Source organism: Melospiza melodia, chromosome 19 (genome assembly GCF_035770615.1).
Source record: "Melospiza melodia melodia isolate bMelMel2 chromosome 19, bMelMel2.pri, whole genome shotgun sequence".
Lineage (NCBI taxonomy): Eukaryota > Metazoa > Chordata > Aves > Passeriformes > Passerellidae > Melospiza > Melospiza melodia.
In genome coordinates, this window is record NC_086212.1 from 9753928 (window position 1) to 9770944 (window position 17017).

The following is a 17017-nucleotide window of genomic DNA, read 5'->3' on the forward strand; positions in this document are numbered from 1 at the left end:
AAATTTAAATCCCAGCAGCGCAGCTCAGAGGGTGACATGTGCTGGCACTGGGGCCACTGTGTGGGACTTGTTTTCAGAAAAATGGGAGATGCAGAGGAGAGGTTCCTGAATACAGTAACTCTACCTACACCCAGAAGTGAGGCATCTGCCCAGGGATTTCATATTCACCGACTGAGAGGGAAATCTAATCAGGGCTTGCTAATTTTCATGAAGTCAAACACCTGGGATTCACTTCAGACTCGCATTTTCCTGGAATAATTCAATACAAACGTTGTATATTTATACACAGGCACTTGACTTTTCTGTTGTTTGATGAGACTACAATTTGTCTTCCTCTTGTGGTTCCTGCAATCCTTCCTCTCCTGTGGTTTGCAGTTGAATTACCAACCTCTACCCCAGGAATATTCATCTGTTGTGTTTTGGATATTGTTGTTCTTCAAAGGAAAGCAAACAATGCCAGTTTAATCCATCTCTCTTCCCAGGCACATTTTATTGGAACCAAGTCCTGCCTCAAACCAGAATCCAGTCTCTTCTCCATTGTTGTGTACCTCCATTATTTTTCTCATCATTGCTTTTCCATTTCTTATTACTATGCAGCTCTCAGTCTTGAGCAACATCATTCAGAATTACACAGAAGTCACATACTGGTGCATTTCTATTCATATCTGCTTGTTCCCTAATCCCAACCAGCTCTCTGTTGAACATCTGCTTTTACCTGGGCTGACAGGTGTATTTTTTAGCTGCAAATATTGCAAATCAGGGGTGCAGAATTTTTCTTACTCTGTGAATCTGATCAAGGTCCTTTTCCAATGTGTCACTGAACAATGAATTCTCCCTTTCTCCCAACAACCTGCAGTGCTGTTTTTGGCTAAGATAAACCACACAGTGCTGTTTGGAGTCACTCCCCATCTGTTTTTCCATCTCACCCAGTGGCTGGGGTAGGATGGTTGGTTGGGTTGTACAGACAACTGCACCTTCCCCTGCTGGTGCCCAGCCTGGATCATGGCACGTTGGATCCATGGGATCCATCCTTTGCCATGCCATGTGATTCTCCATGCAGTAGGGATAAAAAGCCCAGCATTGGGGAAGCCCAGGTGCTGCAGCAGTGATATTTTTGGGAGAAACACAGAGCTGTGCATGGCCAGCTTGATGTCTGCACTGGTGTGAGCACCAGGCCTGATGTGCTGAGCCCAGTGCTCACCCTGGCTGGGACACTGAGTCAAGGAGCTTTGCAAGAATTGTTCAGCTTGGAAAAGCTCTCAAAGTTCACGGAGTCCAACCATTCCCCCAGCACTGCCAAACTCAGCACTAAACCATGTCCCCAGCTGCCACATCCACGCTTCTTTTAAATATCCCCAGAGATGGTGACTCCAGTGCCCTGGGCAGCCTGTGCAAGTGCTGGACAATCTATTTGGTGAGGAAATTTTCCTAATATCCACTCTAAGCCTCCACTGGTGCAACTTGGGGCTGTTACCTTTTGTCCTGTACCTTGGAGAAGACACTGTGCACACTCACACAGAGGGACAGATGAGCAGGGGAATGGGAATTCCCTTGGACTCCTCAAGCAGAAAATCATGTGGACGATCCTTCTTTTTGCACAGCAGGTGAAAACTGAAGCAGTGAGATGTATCCTAACTAGGGAGGTGAGGGTAGAAAGATGCTTTGAAAGGGGATAAAACTTGCTGCCAGGCTTTCCTCTGTGAGCAAGTCCAATTTCTTTCTCTCTCTCTCTTTCTTTTTTTTTCTTTTGGTGCTGTGTTATTCCTCCGTGGGCAGGAGGCTGCAGGCATTTCAATTTTCTTCAAGTCCTTGTTTCAAAAAGGGCCCAAAATATGTTCTCTTCTCAGAGGCAGTAAACAGCAAGTGCACAATGCAGCTTCTCTAAGCCTCTCTTCTCCTGTCTCAGGGAGAAAGGAATTCTCCAAGCCCTAGAGCCTGACTCACTCGCTGTGTGAGCATGAATTAACCAGGAATGTTCGAGAATTATTCCTGAATAATTCATGAACCTGAATTAATCATGCATTTTCATGAATTATTCATGAATAACTCATGGAAATGCAAGGTTTATTCATGCTCCAAAAAACCCAAGGCTTTTTCTCTTCTCTTCTGCTCTCTCTCCCTGTAAGAAACAGACCTGAAACAAGCTAAGGAAAAAGATAATATATGTATATGGGAAAAGAACAGGAATAATAATGCTGAAACAAAACAACCAGGAAAAAAGAAAGCAAAAGCTCTTTTTTTTTTTTCTTTGCAGTGGGGACAGCAGGTGGGAGCTTTCCAAGCCAGACAAAGGAGACCTGACAAGGACCTGTGGTGAAGGGACAAGCCCAAGGCAAGGAAGTGTCCGGTCACCTCCTCTCCTGGATCAGGCAGCAGAGACCTGGACAGACAGGAGACATCTTGCACAACTCAACACCTGGAGCAGTGCTAACCAGGCAAGGAGCAGCTCTGCTGCTATCAGGATTGTGATCTCTCTCTTTTTTTCTCTCTCTCTCTGTTTGTGATTTTGTGCAATTTTGCTGTATTCATAAGGGTAAATGAACAACTGGTTTGGGGAAGGGAGATGAGTGTGTTTTCTTTAAATGTTAAAGGAAAACCCCTCCAGAGAGCTGTTTGGGCTGGGGTTGTTTGCTGTCTGGAATGTGGAGCTCTGTTTCTGGGAGGGAGAGGGCTCAGCTATGCATTTATCCCAGTTTCTGCTCTATAGCATTCCCTGTGTTTGGGAGAGGGCTGGGGGCAGCTGCCTGCTGCAGGGAAGGGGATGTGGGGAGACAGGCACACAGAGATTTTGTGTATGGTGCTTCCTGATGAAAAATCAATGCCAGGGTGTGTATCAGTCAGGAGAAAAGGCTTGGAGAGAAGCAGGTGTGAGACTGTGCCAGCAGGGCAGACTGGCAGGTTTGGGGAGAGTTATGATTCCTGCAGGGAGCTTTGCTGCAGCTGATGGTGGCTGAGATAGGGATGGAGAAAGTTCTCCAGGGTGAACTTGGACCTTCTAAGTGAGAGGAGTCAGATCCAGGCAAGACTTGAATGGGGGTGTGGAGATAAAACAAAAAAACTGGAATAAATTGGGTCCTAGCTGCCTTTTCAGCTCCAACTCTCTGCCTGCCCCAGCTCCCTCCCATCTTCTTTGGACTCTGTAGCCATTCCCCAGCTGGTGCCAGCACATGGGCTCAGCCCTGTCCCCAGAACCCTTCTGCCAAATCCTGCTGCCAAGCAGAGCAGGCAGGACTGGGGTGATGCTGCCAGGGCCCTTAGGAGCTGGAAGGAAACTGCTCCTGACCTCAGCAGCCCTCAGCTGCTCCTCTGGCACGGGAGGTTTTCGAAATCCCCACCAGCCTGGCTCTCCAGTTTCTCCAGTGATTGAAGTCTGCAGCTCCAGGGGCAGAAAGAGAAATCTCAGTGGGCAGAGCAGTGGGCCAGGACTTAGGATGCAGCTCCTTTCAGCTTTGTTGCTTGACTGCCTTAGACATATCCAACACTGGTCTGTGCCTCGGTTTCCCCATGAGTGAAAGGAAGGGAATTTTCTGTTCTCCTTATCAAAGCATTTTGATGTTCACTGGGGGAAATAATTGTGCGGCAAAGGAATTTCATCTCCTGGAATACCCCTGGGTCTTTTTGAGTTTCTTCTCTGCACTGCCTTGATACCACACAGACACAGCCCTGCACTGGAGCAAACTGCAGTAGATCCACTGAAGTCCTTTGAGGAGAGGAACCAGCCTGTGTCTGCTCAGAGCCTTGTTCAGCATCTGCTCAAGGTGTCAGCTGTGAGGGCTGCCTGATCCCAGGTGAGACCTGGCATGGCTGTCACTGCAGAGGACACTTGGATGCACTGGAGGCATGTGGTGCTGAGCCCAGCCAGACCCCAGACAGCCTCCCAGCAAAGGGCTTTAGGATGAGGCAAGCTCAGAGGGGTGAGAATGGGAACAGAGAAATAACTGGCAGAGAAAAGGCAGTGCCAAGCATTTTATATCTGCAGGTTGTGCTGCCCTGGGTAAAGCACAGCTTGTGAACACTCCCACCCACAGGAGAGCCCAGACCCCTGTGGTGACATTCCCATGCTGTCCCCCTGCTCCAGGTGGGCAGCCCTGATGTCAGGCAGGCTGTACGTGCTCATCAGCTGGCCCGACGGCAGCCGGGTCATCAGCATGGAGAACATCAAGGAGCCCCGCAAGCCCTTCCACCTCTACAGCGTGGGGGAGCAGGTCCTGGCCCGCTGCCCTGGCTTCAGTGGGCTCTACTGGGGTGTGGTGGAAGGCATCAGTGGTAAGTGACACCCCCCTGGCCTGGGTTTGCAATTTGGGGCTGCTCAGAAGCAACCTTCCAAGAAGGAGTTTAGTGCTGAAAAATCTTCTCTTGCTACAGAGCATAAAGGTGTTTTGGAGAAGAAGCTGCTGGAAGATCGACAGCTCCTGGAGAAGCTAAGTGAGTAAGGGCTTTTGAACATTGCACCTTTCTACTTCATGGGGCTTTTCAGGTGGGAGGATGGTGAGCATGTTGTAGTGGCATTGTAAATTTCACATCACTGCAATCAGTGTACTGAGTGGGAGTGGAAGGTACACACATTGCTGCCCCGTTGCACATCCTGAGCCTCTCCCTTCCTTTCAGAAGAAGAACCAGCTGTCCACAGCATGGTGCCATCCCCACCAAAAAAATCCAGGAAGACCTTTCCAAAATGGACCCCAGGGATTGCATCCAGGAAACACCCCAGTGACAGGACCTGTCCTGCAAAGCCACTGCTGAGGGTGGCTGAGGCCAGCCTGCCCCACGATGCCAGCAGCTCCTCCATCCTCAAGGACAGGCGTGTCCTGGGAAGCGTGGCAGGGAGCCCCCGCTCGCTGGCAGCTCCCCCCCACCCAGCCAGTGCCTTCACACCTCCCTCCTCCTTCATCACCATGGCCATGCCAGGGCCAGGCACTTCCCAGAGTGAAGAGGACAGGGCTGGTCCAGCTGCCAGAGGTAACCTTGGGTTCTGGTTCTGCTGCCTGGTCCTGAGGATGACAGGGTGGGATGGGGACTTGCAGGGCAGCCAGAAAATGTCTGCTTTGCTCTAGGGGTGTATGGACTTTGTCTCAGGGCTACAGAGGTTAGAGATGGCATTTCCTGCTCCTTTCCACCGGGGAGATCTGTTCCAGGAGGGGTGTCTAAAGGGAGATGCAGTGTATGTTCTCTGTCTTCTGGGCTAGCAGTTCTCTTCCCCCAAGCCAAAAGTCAATCTGAATGAATGCCTGCCTGAATAACTGAAATTCCCAAAAGCCCTGTGTCTCCATTAGTCAAACCTTCTAGATTTGCCTATTTCCCCATTTTTCCACCCACTTCTACACCCATTAAACGCACTTATGAAAATGTGCTAGTGTCTTATTTACCTGCTGACTAACAGCAGCATCCAGAGACAAGTTGGCTTTGCTTGCCTTTCCCCCACCATATCATTTGCACTGGGAACAGAAGCCCTTGAGATGCCACCTTTTTCTAACAAAAAATCCCCATTGATGAGTCCTGGAGAGCCCGTCTGGATCACTGTTGTGCAAATGGAATAATGTGTTGCCATGCAATCTAGCAGGGGTGCTTAGATAATCTGCACCTTTTCAACAACTGATTCTTCAGCTTGTCTCCCACCCCTGCTGCAGATTATGTTGCCCTTCCAATGAAGAGGAAGTCAGATGGCATCTTGTCCCCGTGCCAGCAGCAGATCTGCCTGAGCAGGTAACACCTGAAAGCACAGTAAGGAGCCTGAATGTTTCACACCACACATATTGATTTCTGTCCACTCTGTCTCCATTCTCTGCCAGTGCTTGCTTTGAGTAGATGCTCAGGGAGGTTAAACCCAAAGCACAGAAGGTAATAGGAGTTTGTGTGGGCACATACAGCAAAAAAATGAGCCTGCTCTGAAGTCCTGATTCCACGACTGGTCAGTGGGAGGTGCCCCATATCTGTGTGCCAGGGGGATGCACAGGAGTTTGTTCACATCAAGAACCCCTCATGTTCCCTCTCAGTCTATTTTATTCTTGTTGCAAATGAAACCACAAATGACTTTGCTTTGCATTCCAGATAATTCTCCTCAGGAATGAATTTGAAGACGAGCACAAAGCTGTTTGTGGCAGTGCTATTTAACTTGCTTGTTTCTTCCAGCCGTGAGGAGCGAAAGATTGATGCTTTGCAAGAGATGGATGGCTTTGAGAGGGCTCACAAAAATTTCAGTCCTGCTGAGGTGGAAAGGTAATTAGCAAAAGAAGGCTCTGTGTTCTCCTCCTCACTACAAAAGTGAGCAGTGAGATCACAGATGGGTGACAAAGTGGGACGATTTTAAACTCCAAAGTTGCTGAGTCTCTTTACAATTGAGCCAGGTGTTTCTGATTGTAGGGCTTGGATTTAGAGATGCAAGAAGGCTCTAAAACAGTGCAGAAACTACAAAGCTCTTGCCTATAACAATCAAAACATGGTTGTGTGTTCCTTGTTTTATTGCTCATTACTTTGATGGCCAGTATCCAGTGATAAAGTGATGCTAGGGACAGTTTTCTTGCAAAGAAATGGGTACCAAAAAATTCAAGTTATGGTTCTTGTATTGTCATTTCCCACAAGTCTGTTGTTTAATACCACAAATATATGTGTCCTGGGACTTGCAAGACAGGCTTTATGTCTTTCCTTACAACTGAGAAGAAAATTGAGCATCAAAGTCTCCATGTATGCATGCCCAGGGGGAGTTGAGGGTTAAACTGAATGTTCCTGAGCACTGAAAAGTCCAGACCATGTAATTTTTCCTCCTGCCTTATTCCTCACCCAGGAGTAGTTGGAAGGGTTGATACTCTACCAGAGGAGCTGTCCTGCCCTACTGGCAGGAGGCATCTAATCACTGCTTGGGTGGAGGAGTGACATCCACAGTGAGGACACTGTGTCTTCTTGCCTTTACACAAACAACTTTAATTTTTCAGGGTGGAGAAGATGGAGCAGCTGGAAAGGATGGTGCTGGACCTCCAGCAGGACATCCTCTCTCTGAAGAAGAAGGTGCAGAGGCTGGAATCCCTGTCCTTCCAGGAGGAGCCCCACCCACAGCCATGTGAGGTGGTGGAGCTCTTCAATGGCTACACCAAGGAGCAGCTGAAAGAGACCATCAGGTTTGACCAGAAAATCAGCACAGCCTGCAAGACTCTGCTCTACAAGCTCTTCACCTCTGACTACATCCAGAGCCACTCCATCACGGGGCGCAGGGGCAACACCTTCCGCGAGGCGAAGCCCATGATGGACGAACGCTGCATCAAAATCATCAGGGTGCTGCTGAAGCAGAAGTTTGGGGATCACCTCAGTGACACTGTGATCACAGAGAAGATCCAGAACGTGCAGAAAGCCCTGAGGCAGAAGTTTAAGACAGAGTGTCTCTGAGGTGTAGGGGATTTGATGTCTCCTCCTGCCATTCCTGTGTGTGTCCCTGAGCAGCTTCCCCAGGAGAGAGGAGCTGAGCAGCTGCTGCTCAGTAGATTTCCCCCAGGGAGCCAGCCCAAGTAAACCATGTGCTAAGCACAGCTCAAACACTGCCAAACTTCTGCTTCCATTAACCAAGCAGGAACTGGGCCCAACTTGGCTCAGTTTTTGCACTCTACAAGTTCCTTCCCATCCAGCCTGTGTGCAAACCTCACTGTGGGTGCATGGAATCACCTCTGTGACTCTGATGATGTGCTCAAAGGCTTCAGGGCTCCATTTGGGTCCAAGAATGGCTCAGGAAGGTCGCCCTGTTCCACACTGCAGATATGTTGTCTTTAGGATAGGGAATCCAGCTGCAGACAGGCTGTGTCACCCAATGCAGCTTCTCTCTGTCTGCCTCTGGTTGCCTCATTCTGCCTGTGGGACAATATTTACTCTTTCCTCACAGTGAATGTTTTATTTCCAGCACTAACAAAAAGACTCATTAAAATAATGTCTTAAAACATTCAGAAAAAGATAACTTGTTTTTTTTTCTGTTTATTTTAATGTAGCTATATAGCTATATATAACAAAAGTTTGCTGAACAAGAGAAGGGGTCAATTAATGGAACTTCCAAGGCAACCCATGGAAGTTCCATTAATTTTCCTTTCAAGATCAGATTATTTCCATACAGGAGAAATCCCTAACATTTTTATGACACAAGAGTGAGGGATGGAGGACAAAATATGGCCCAACTTTGCTTTGAAGGTATATATCTTGTGGACACTGTCACTATTATTTAAATACAGTATTTTTATCCTAGATAAAAAATGCCAAGTACAATCAGTCCCTTTGCTGAGGGACTACAGAGAAGGTCTAGAAAGAGAAATCTTTTCCTAAATAATTCAGAGCTGGAGTGTGGGTGGGTTAAAATTGTTCTAAGCGTTAAAAGAATGAGATGCTGACACCAGTCCAGCACTTAACAGAAGTGCTGCAAAATACCAAACATTCCCTTTTACAGAGGCTTCTCAGACAGGGAATTGGTTTTCTCAGCTTAATTTTTAAATTATTCAGGAAAAGAAATGCCAGGGGGTTTGCATTAATCGAAACATTTGGTTTAATTTATATGTTTTGTTGTGTTTTCAAGTATTTAATTTCTTCACAGTTACATGAGAAATAATAATGCAAAATAAATGTATTGGAGAAACGAGGAGCTGTTTTGAAAGAAAAAAAAAAAAGGTGTTATTCTCAGAATTTTCCTCCCCCTTCAGCCTTTTTTTTGAGCTCATCCATTAAAGTGGGGTTGATGCTGTGATGTATTTTGGTTTTGAAGGGAGATAGGCTTGCCAATGTTTCTGGTACTATTTTCATCAGATGTTTCTAACAGTCATGTTAAATTGCAGAAGTAACAACTAAAGATATTCCTTCTGGTTTCCCAGTGCAAATACTTTTCCTAACTATGGTGCATACACATTGGTGATGATTTCTCCTTTGTAGGGACCTTGGTCTGAGCAGCACCTGGAGCAGATCTGCTGTGGTCACTTAGAGCCCAGAGTGCAGCCAGTCCTGGAAAATCCACTGGAACTGAGCAGAACTGCCCCAAAACCTCCTCAGTGCAGAAACACACCTTGAAATCCACCAGCCCTGCCAGAAACCTGGCACCTTAGGCTGCAATCACTGCTCAGGGAAATGCCCCAGGTGATGTTTTTAATGTTAACTTATCAAAGAGAAGATCAAGGAGGCACAATCAGCCTTATCCTGCAGAACCTCAAAGCTCACCTTGTTCCAGCCCCTGCCATGGGCGGGGACACCTTCCACTATTCCAGGCTGCTCCAAGCCCTGCCCAACCTGGCCTTGGACACTTCCAGGGATGGGGCAGCCACAGCTTCTCTGGGCACCCTGTGCCAGGGCCTCTCTCAATCTTTCCTCCCTGATGTTCATCACATCCCTCACCAAGCTGCAGCCTGGAAAGCCAGCTCATGAAAGTTATTTATTAAAATAACTGCTGCTGCTGTCCTCCCCTGCTGAGCCCCCTCTGAGGAGCTTCAGATCATTACTGTGAGCAAAGGGAGAAAAAAGAGCCAGGCATGGACCTGCTACGGGGTGCCGCCGCTCCCGAAACACGCGGCTCTTATCAGCTCCCCTAGAAGCAGATGAGCTGGGTGACCTTTCTGCTTGAAAAATCCTGCTTGAAAAACCCTTCGGTGGCTCCCTCAGAGGTGACTTCCCAGCCTAACACACTTGCTGGTGTTCAGGAGTGCTCCTGGTAAGTGGGCTGATGGATGCTCAGCATCTCCGTGGGCAGCACAGCCGCAGCACTAATGAGCCAGCGCTCAAATGGCCCCTTCTCGGCTGTAAAAGTTGTCCTCAGATACTCTCAAAGGCTTTGATATGGCAGAGAGGCTTGAAAAATGGCAATGCAGGCGGCTTTTTGTCAAATTTCATTTTTGAAAGTGTTTGTGAGCCGGAGGCAGCGTTTGCAGGCTAATTGGGAGCACGGGCAGCCGCTGGATCAAACGTCAGCGCCAGGACGCCGGTGCTCTCACCTCCCTGAACTCTCCAGCTCTGGCTAATCAGCCTCCAGAGGGAGAGGATCACACAGCCCTGGCATGTGGCATTCCCCACGGATGCAGGGGTCAGGGCAGATAGAGGAGGAGGAGGAGGAAGGTTTGTGCCAGAACTGCTTCACTCAGGGATGTTCAAAGCTGCGTCTCTCTCTAAGCAATGAAGGGCAGCTCCAGTGAATGGAATTAACTTCCCATTTTAAATGAATTACCTGGAAAAAGTGGACAGCACTTGCTGTTGGGATTAATTACTCTGCTGAATCTGCAGCATCTTGTTAAAAATGGTGCTCCTGCTCAGCTTCTGGGTGAGGTGGGTGCAGGAGGGTGTGGACAGCGAAAATGAGGGTCAAAACTCAGAGGAGGTCTCCAAGGAGGTTTTGCATTTGGTTCAAAAGCAGGAGAAATGGTGCCTGTCAACATTTGCAGAACCAGGACTGGAATGGAACATCCAGAGCTCTCTCCCTCCAGGAGGAGCTGGAGCAGCAGGGCTGACCTCAGGTTAGGTTCAATTGGGATGTCTCAGCGGGCTGTGGGGCTCTCTGAGGGCCCTTGGTCCCCAGCACCCCAAAACTGCAGTGGGGCCCTGCCACACCCCCCACACCTGGGTACACCTCTGCTGTTTCCTTAGGAACCAGCTGGAAGTTGCTCACTGGCAGCAATACACAGGTTTTCAGGGAAAGGTGGGAACCTTTCCAGCTGATCTGTATCAACCTTTACATTTTCAGCTGGGCCAATGTGAGGCTTCTGAAATTTCAGAGAAATCATAGAATTGTTTGAGTTGGAAGGGACCACTAAAGGTCTTCTAGTTTCACCCCCCTACAAGGAGCAGGGACATCAGGTTGTTCAAAGCCCCATCCAACCTGACTGTGGCTGTTTCCAGGGATGGTTCATCGACAGCTTCTCTGGACAACCCGTGCCAGTGTTTAAAAAAAAGAAATCCAGTTGTAGAGGTGCTGCTGGCAGCATGATTTTTTGTGGGAAAAAATCCCCAGCCCAAACAAGAGGGAGATTCTTTGGTGTTTAACCCATTTTATTTAAAATTAATTTCCTTGACCCTGCCAGGGGGGTTCCATGTTCAGCACAGGCAGATTTTAATTTTCCCATTACGTGGTCTGTAGGAAGCACTCACTGCTGAGTCTCTCAATGCCCGCACTGTGTGCATCCCCCAGAAACCAAAACACATTCACTTAATGACATGCAGAGTGTGAGTATCAGATAAAGGAATGATGTTAAAATGGAGCTGAATCCCTCCCTGGGTTTTAATCTAGGCTTACAAAGCCTGGCTGCCTTTCCATGAGCCCCAGACAGCCATCCTTGAGCCTGCCTGTGTTCCAATCTGGTTGGGTGCACTTGGAAAAATCCTCTGCACAGGAGGAGTGGTGCAGTGGGTGGTGGAAGTGCCTTTGGTTTGATATCCTCCCATCAGGCAGCTGCAGGAACAGGGAGATCTCAACTGGGGGATGAAACAAATACCAGAAGGACAAGCCTTGGCCTGTGGGAGCTTGGAGCTGTGTGTCATTTCCTACTGTCACCCACACACAAATACTTTGTGTCACAGGAAGATTTTTTTTGTTCTGGTAAGTCTTTGTCTTGTTTTGTTTCAAAAAGCCAGTAAAAATAAAACAACCCGCATAGAGTGTGGTCCCAGAGCTATATCTGGGCTATTTTTTAATAGAAGTAAGTTTTTATATAATTTTACTTTGTTCTTGAAATCATATCTGGTTTTGGTTTTTGGTTTTTTGGGGGGTTTTTGGATTTCTTATTTTTTTTTTTTGAGAGTGCATTCCCATGCCTGAGAGGTGAGCAAATTCATCAGATTTTGTATTTAAAGCAGTCTTTTATTTGTCTGCCTCAGTCATATATTCATTACACTTCACTTTAACCAGTATTTGTCTCTCTGCAGTACGTGATTGCATTATTCCAATTCTCCATATCTCTCCAATCTCCCCCACCTTTTCAGAGCTGAATGGAACTGGGAAGATCGTTATTAAAACACAGAAAGCAAAGAAATAAAATTAACCAGAGCACCAGTTCTCTTTGTGCTGAATACACTGAGGAAATAAAAGGGCCTTCCACTTCTAATAAAATCTGGATGTGAATTGCCTCATAAAAGCTTGGATGAATTATATTCAGAGGCCAAAAAGAGAGAAGAGGGAGAGCTTGGAGCCCTGCACCAGCAGGACGCTCTCCCTTCCTTGGTGTGCAGCCCTATGGAAATGCCAGGAGAGCTTTGGGATCAGGTGAGATGTTCTGCTCAGAGGATGAGCTTCAGGCCTGGATGAAGCACTTGAGGGCCACAGGCTGTTCAAGTCCCTCCCAGTGAAATATTAGTGCTGCTGAAATTGCTGGAGTTCTTCCTGCTGCCTCCTGAGGTCTCAGCCCTCCCTTAGGTTCTTGCCCAAATCGCTGGATGGTGGAGGAAGGACCCTGCAGAGCTGTGGTGACTTCTCAGCCCTGTTCTTGCCCTACTCTGATCTCCCATGGTCCCAGGAAGGTTTTAGGATATGGACATGGCTTCTGAGCTTCATCTGTGTGCTGGAAGATGGAGGTGGTGAGGGACATGCCCCAGGTGTCTCTTGTCACAGCACATTCCTGCTGTCCCAGGACACTGCTGCTCCCAGGAGATGCAGTCTGGTGACGTGCTCACCTTTAAGGATATATCTGATGGTGTTGGCTTTTCTTTTGGCACACAGATTGAGCTGAAGCCAAGGGGACTGTGCCTAACTGAGTAATGGAGAGATTAACAGCCCAGAAAACCAGGCCTGCACGGTGCTCATTGATTGTTTCTCTCAAATATAAGCAGAGCAGCCCAGTGTCAGGCATCTAAGGAGAGAGGAGACTGCAGAACTGATGTACTCCTGCTAATGAATAATCGTTAAACTCCAAAGGAGTTTATTATTATTGCCATTAATTCTGGTTGTACTGTGCCTGGAGACAAGGAAGGTGGAGAAAGATGAGTTCATGACCTACATATTACAGAGTAGATTTTATCCTGGTAATATGAGAAAATCGATCATTTCTTAAGTGAGAGGACTGATAAAATCACTGACTTCTGAGGAGCAACATCATTGCTTTTATGTGTTCAACAAGCTCACTGGGATGGTGCTGGAGAAGGGTCAAATCCCTCTTCTGGACATCCTAAAGTCAGGAGTTGGTTTGCCCTCAGTTTCCCAGAGGGAGGAGGGAAGCAGGAAACACCATCAGCGTTCACACATTCAGTTATATTAGGATTTCTCCTCCATGCTAACCATGAGGTTTTACCTACCCTGAACTCAGAATAAATTGCCAAAAGTCAAGGAAAGCCATAGGAAGATCCCTCCAGCCATAACAGGGATGGACTCAAGACAGAGGTTTCATGTTGTTCCTTAAGGTGTTTTGGATCAAGAGTAAAATACCATCATGATCTGAGAACCCTCCTCTTCTTCACACTCCCCAAATGACTCCAGCACATTCCTGAGCAAGAGGACTCCTTCCTTTCCTAGAAACTAAAAAGTGAAAGACAAAAACCACCCACAAAAAATATCTGTTGTCATTTGTGCATGCCAAAAGGGAGGTGCAAACTGCTCTCTGCCTTTTGGCTCTGTGATCATTGTATTTCCAAGTTTCTAGAGCTGAACCAGGAATAAGTTGGGTTTGCTTTCTGCAGAAGTGCTGCCTTCCCATATGGAGATGTTTCTGTGTTTTGTTTCTGTATTGGCTCAGAATTGAAGGAGCAAATATGAATATATTAATGACTTTTCCCATGAGATCTTTAGGGTGAAAAATGGAATCAGTCACTTCAATGGGTTATCTTGGTAGAGGAATTTTGCACCTAACTGTAGTCTAGTCATTAATTAAATAATTCCTATTTATATAATAACCAGTGCTGGTTTAACCAGTGCTCTGAGGAGTGGGCTAGGAATGCTTATTTGTGGGAGGGAAAGCCAGGAGCAGAACTACTTTCTGGTAAATAATTTGAAAGCTGGAACTGTGATCCCCATATTTTTCCTATAAATGCTGCAGACTCTGACCCACGTTTTTGTGCTTGCACAGCTGGGAGGGCTGTGTGTACCAGGTCACTTGAGAGCCTCCAATACAAACCAGGGAAATGCTGGCATTTCCAGAGAACTGAGAGAGGGCTGGCACCCAGCAGCACTGATCTTTGGGAAAAATAACCCACTAACCCTGCCTGCCCTGGCAAAACTGTGTCATAAATCTGGGCTAATCTTTGGTGACAAATGGCCTGGAAAGTGGAAAGGAGAGAGCTCGTGCTCTTTTGTAAGAATAAAGATGAGTTAATTCTTGATTAGGAAAGACAGCAAGTGGAGACACTTCCAGCTGCATGGACATTGTCTTGACATTGCCTGTTAAATGCCTAATGATGACAGTTAGTGTGAATTAGCTACTGAATGTTTTATTGTGTTTTGTGGTCCCCAGGGCAGACATGCCAGAGACTTTTAAAGAGAATGAAAACAGAGAAGAGGAGGCCTCCATACGGATCATTTTGAATTTGTAATGTCTGGTTATTAATGGTATTGAACAGTCAAAAAGCCACATGTGGCTCCTATATAGTACATGTTAAGCTTCAGCATGTTCTTCATAAATAAAAGCATGGAAAAGTGGATGGATCCCAAAATGACAGGCAGAAACATACCTGTACACAGGAATTGTTTTTATTTTTTCATTTTCCAGGCTGAAAAGTGGGGTAATGTTTTTGGTAAGCTGTTGAACTGGCAGCTCTTCCTATCCCTTTCCCAGGATGCCAATGCAGGGTCCAATTTTCATTGCTGAAGTGTGAGTTTTTCTCAATACGTTTGACTATCAGAAATTCAGATAGAAGGGAAAAAAAAGTCATCAGAACTCAGCAGGATCCAATTTTCCATCCCTGCTTTTCAATTTGACAACAACAGTCTATAGAAAAAAATGCAAATATGACTTTTGCTGCGGACAGGAAGGAGAGAGGGTGCTGAGAGCTCTCGTGTTGTTTGATCACTCTCAAGCCTTTCCTGCAGAAACTGAAATGGTGAAATTCCGCTTGAAATGTGCTGGGTGAATTTACAGGCAGAAAGATCAGACCAGTAAATCTTCAGCTTGGAGCAGCCTCTCTCAGACCTTTATGTTTATCTACTTAAATTCAAATACAGGATTTTTTATTTTTTTTTTGTGTGGCTTATCTGTGGATTCACCCTGAGTGCTTCTGGTTTAACCATCCAGTTCAGGGAAAGAAGAATCAAAGAAGTTCCAGCTCTTTCCCCCAGCCCAGCCTTTTCTGTCCTGTGATGTTAATGAGTGATAATGCTTCATGAGGGTTTTTCACAGGCTATTGCTGCTCAAAATCACTTTGTTTCACTGGGACTCTTATTTTCTGGGTATATCAAGAGCTTTCTGCAAAGCATAGGAATAAAGACAAATGGAGTGTTGTGGCTACAAATCCCTTAATGGCTTGACCTTTGTTTCTCTCAGAATCAAGTTTTAAAGAGTGGGTCCCTCACCAGGCACAATGGGGATGCACAGCACTGCTTTGTCCCTCTCCTCCATAACTCACACTTCCAAAAGGCAATAATTTCCATTCACACTGAGGAGTTGTTGGGAACTGGATGAAGATTTTTCTTTTCCTGGTTAAATCTATGAAATATAAGACTGATGAGCTTATTGCCTGGGGTGGGATTAGTTGTGAAGAGAAGCTGGGGCAGCTCTGTGGTTCCATCCCTGCAACCTCCTCATTGTCGCAGTGAATGTGTTGGGCTCCCAGTAGGGGAGGGATCACTGGGGTTTGGGTAACCAAGATTTCTTTGGGAGTGGTGGTAGCTGAGGCATTAATGCAGTCATGAGGAATGGGAAGGACTCCCTGATGTAACAAATATTTTTCTCAGTCTGTGACAGAGCAAGACCCTCTCCCCAAGGCTCTAATAAAGCCTTGCAAGCAGTGGTTTGAACCCCATCACATGTGGCAGGGAGCTGCTGGATGGAACCTGGGCAAGGGGATGAGGTGAGATAATTTCTGAAACCCTCTTGTCTGTCAGTACAAAACCAGCAAGTCCTCCATGCATACTCTCATTGATTTTAATGTCCCTTCCAAAATTCCATGCTTGCACCTGCTTGTGCATATGTAGGTATGGATGCTGGGATTTCCTTCCCAGAACCTTTGTGCTCTTTCACTTCTTCCCCAGTTTTTGTGGTACCATGGGAGACTGGAAACAGGAATGGCTGCAGAAGTGATGCTCCACAGCCAGACTCAAACCCACCTCACAAGCTGTGCCCTGTCAAAGCAGTGAGAAACCTGACAGTGGCACAGAGTGCTGCCTTTTTTCCTTCTCATTTTGGCACAGAGAAAATGCTTTTGGCCTCTCCTGCCCCCAGAGGGGTGGGACGCAGGTGTTTGACAGAGCTGTGAGCACGACTCGAGAGCCATCCAAGTGTGGGCGAGGTGCAATATCCTCACTGCCCGCGTCCATTTGCAAAGGTGCTTTGAGGCAGCTGCATTCCCAGCTTGCAGAGGCACTGGCAAGGGATTTCTGGGCTCACACTGTACCATTTCTGAAGGGATAACAGCCCTGGATGTTAAAGAGCCTCTGAGGGAACGGGAGCAGCTGCGCGATGTTTTTGTAGACCGAAGGTGCAGCTCGGGCAGCACTGAATCTGGAACGCCAGCAAACAGATTAAACAGGATGGTTTAGCTCTGAGAGCCAGCCTCTGGCTTGCTGCTGAAATTGGTTATGAGAGGCTGTAATTGAAAGGAAGTCTGATATTTCTGAATCTCAGAGGGTTTGGAAGCTGTGGGTGATGGTGTGCAGGTGTGGGTGGGTGCAGCTCCATCCCAGTGAACCACTTGACTTCTCTTGTAAACATCCACAGATCATCTTGGTTACCATTTCATTAGGAATTAGCACTTGCTGGCTTCAAAACCTAGAGTAAGATTATTAATTATTTGTTACATCTACTTTCCTTTGCCCTTCTGTCTGTGTGGAGAAGGATGAGTGTGTGTCTGATTTGGGGTTTTGATCACAATTTTTTTCTTATCTCATGCGAGGAGTCCTTACAGCCTACAGCTGACCACGTTTTACAGCCCACACTTGCAG

At 47.0% G+C, this 17017-nt stretch overlaps 1 protein-coding gene across 3 annotated transcripts; it reads left to right on the forward strand.

Annotated features, from left to right (window-relative positions):
- Positions 1-1864: 1864 nt before the first annotated feature.
- On the forward strand, positions 1865-8614 carry LOC134427013 (uncharacterized). 3 transcript variants are annotated; one of them, XM_063172468.1, is made up of 8 exons: positions 1865-2121; positions 2255-2435; positions 4079-4266; positions 4366-4425; positions 4609-4959; positions 5628-5703; positions 6130-6216; positions 6930-8613. In XM_063172468.1, exons 3-8 carry the CDS (start codon positions 4092-4094, stop codon positions 7375-7377), a joined length of 1197 nt encoding a protein of 398 aa, XP_063028538.1. In that variant the 5' UTR covers positions 1865-2121; positions 2255-2435; positions 4079-4091; the 3' UTR covers positions 7378-8613. The 3 variants fall into 3 exon arrangements, with proteins under 3 accessions (XP_063028538.1, XP_063028537.1, XP_063028536.1); XM_063172467.1 differs by having other exon boundaries at positions 2255-4266; positions 4612-4959; positions 6930-8614; XM_063172466.1 differs by having other exon boundaries at positions 2255-4266.
- The last annotated feature ends 8403 nt before the right edge of the window (positions 8615-17017 follow it).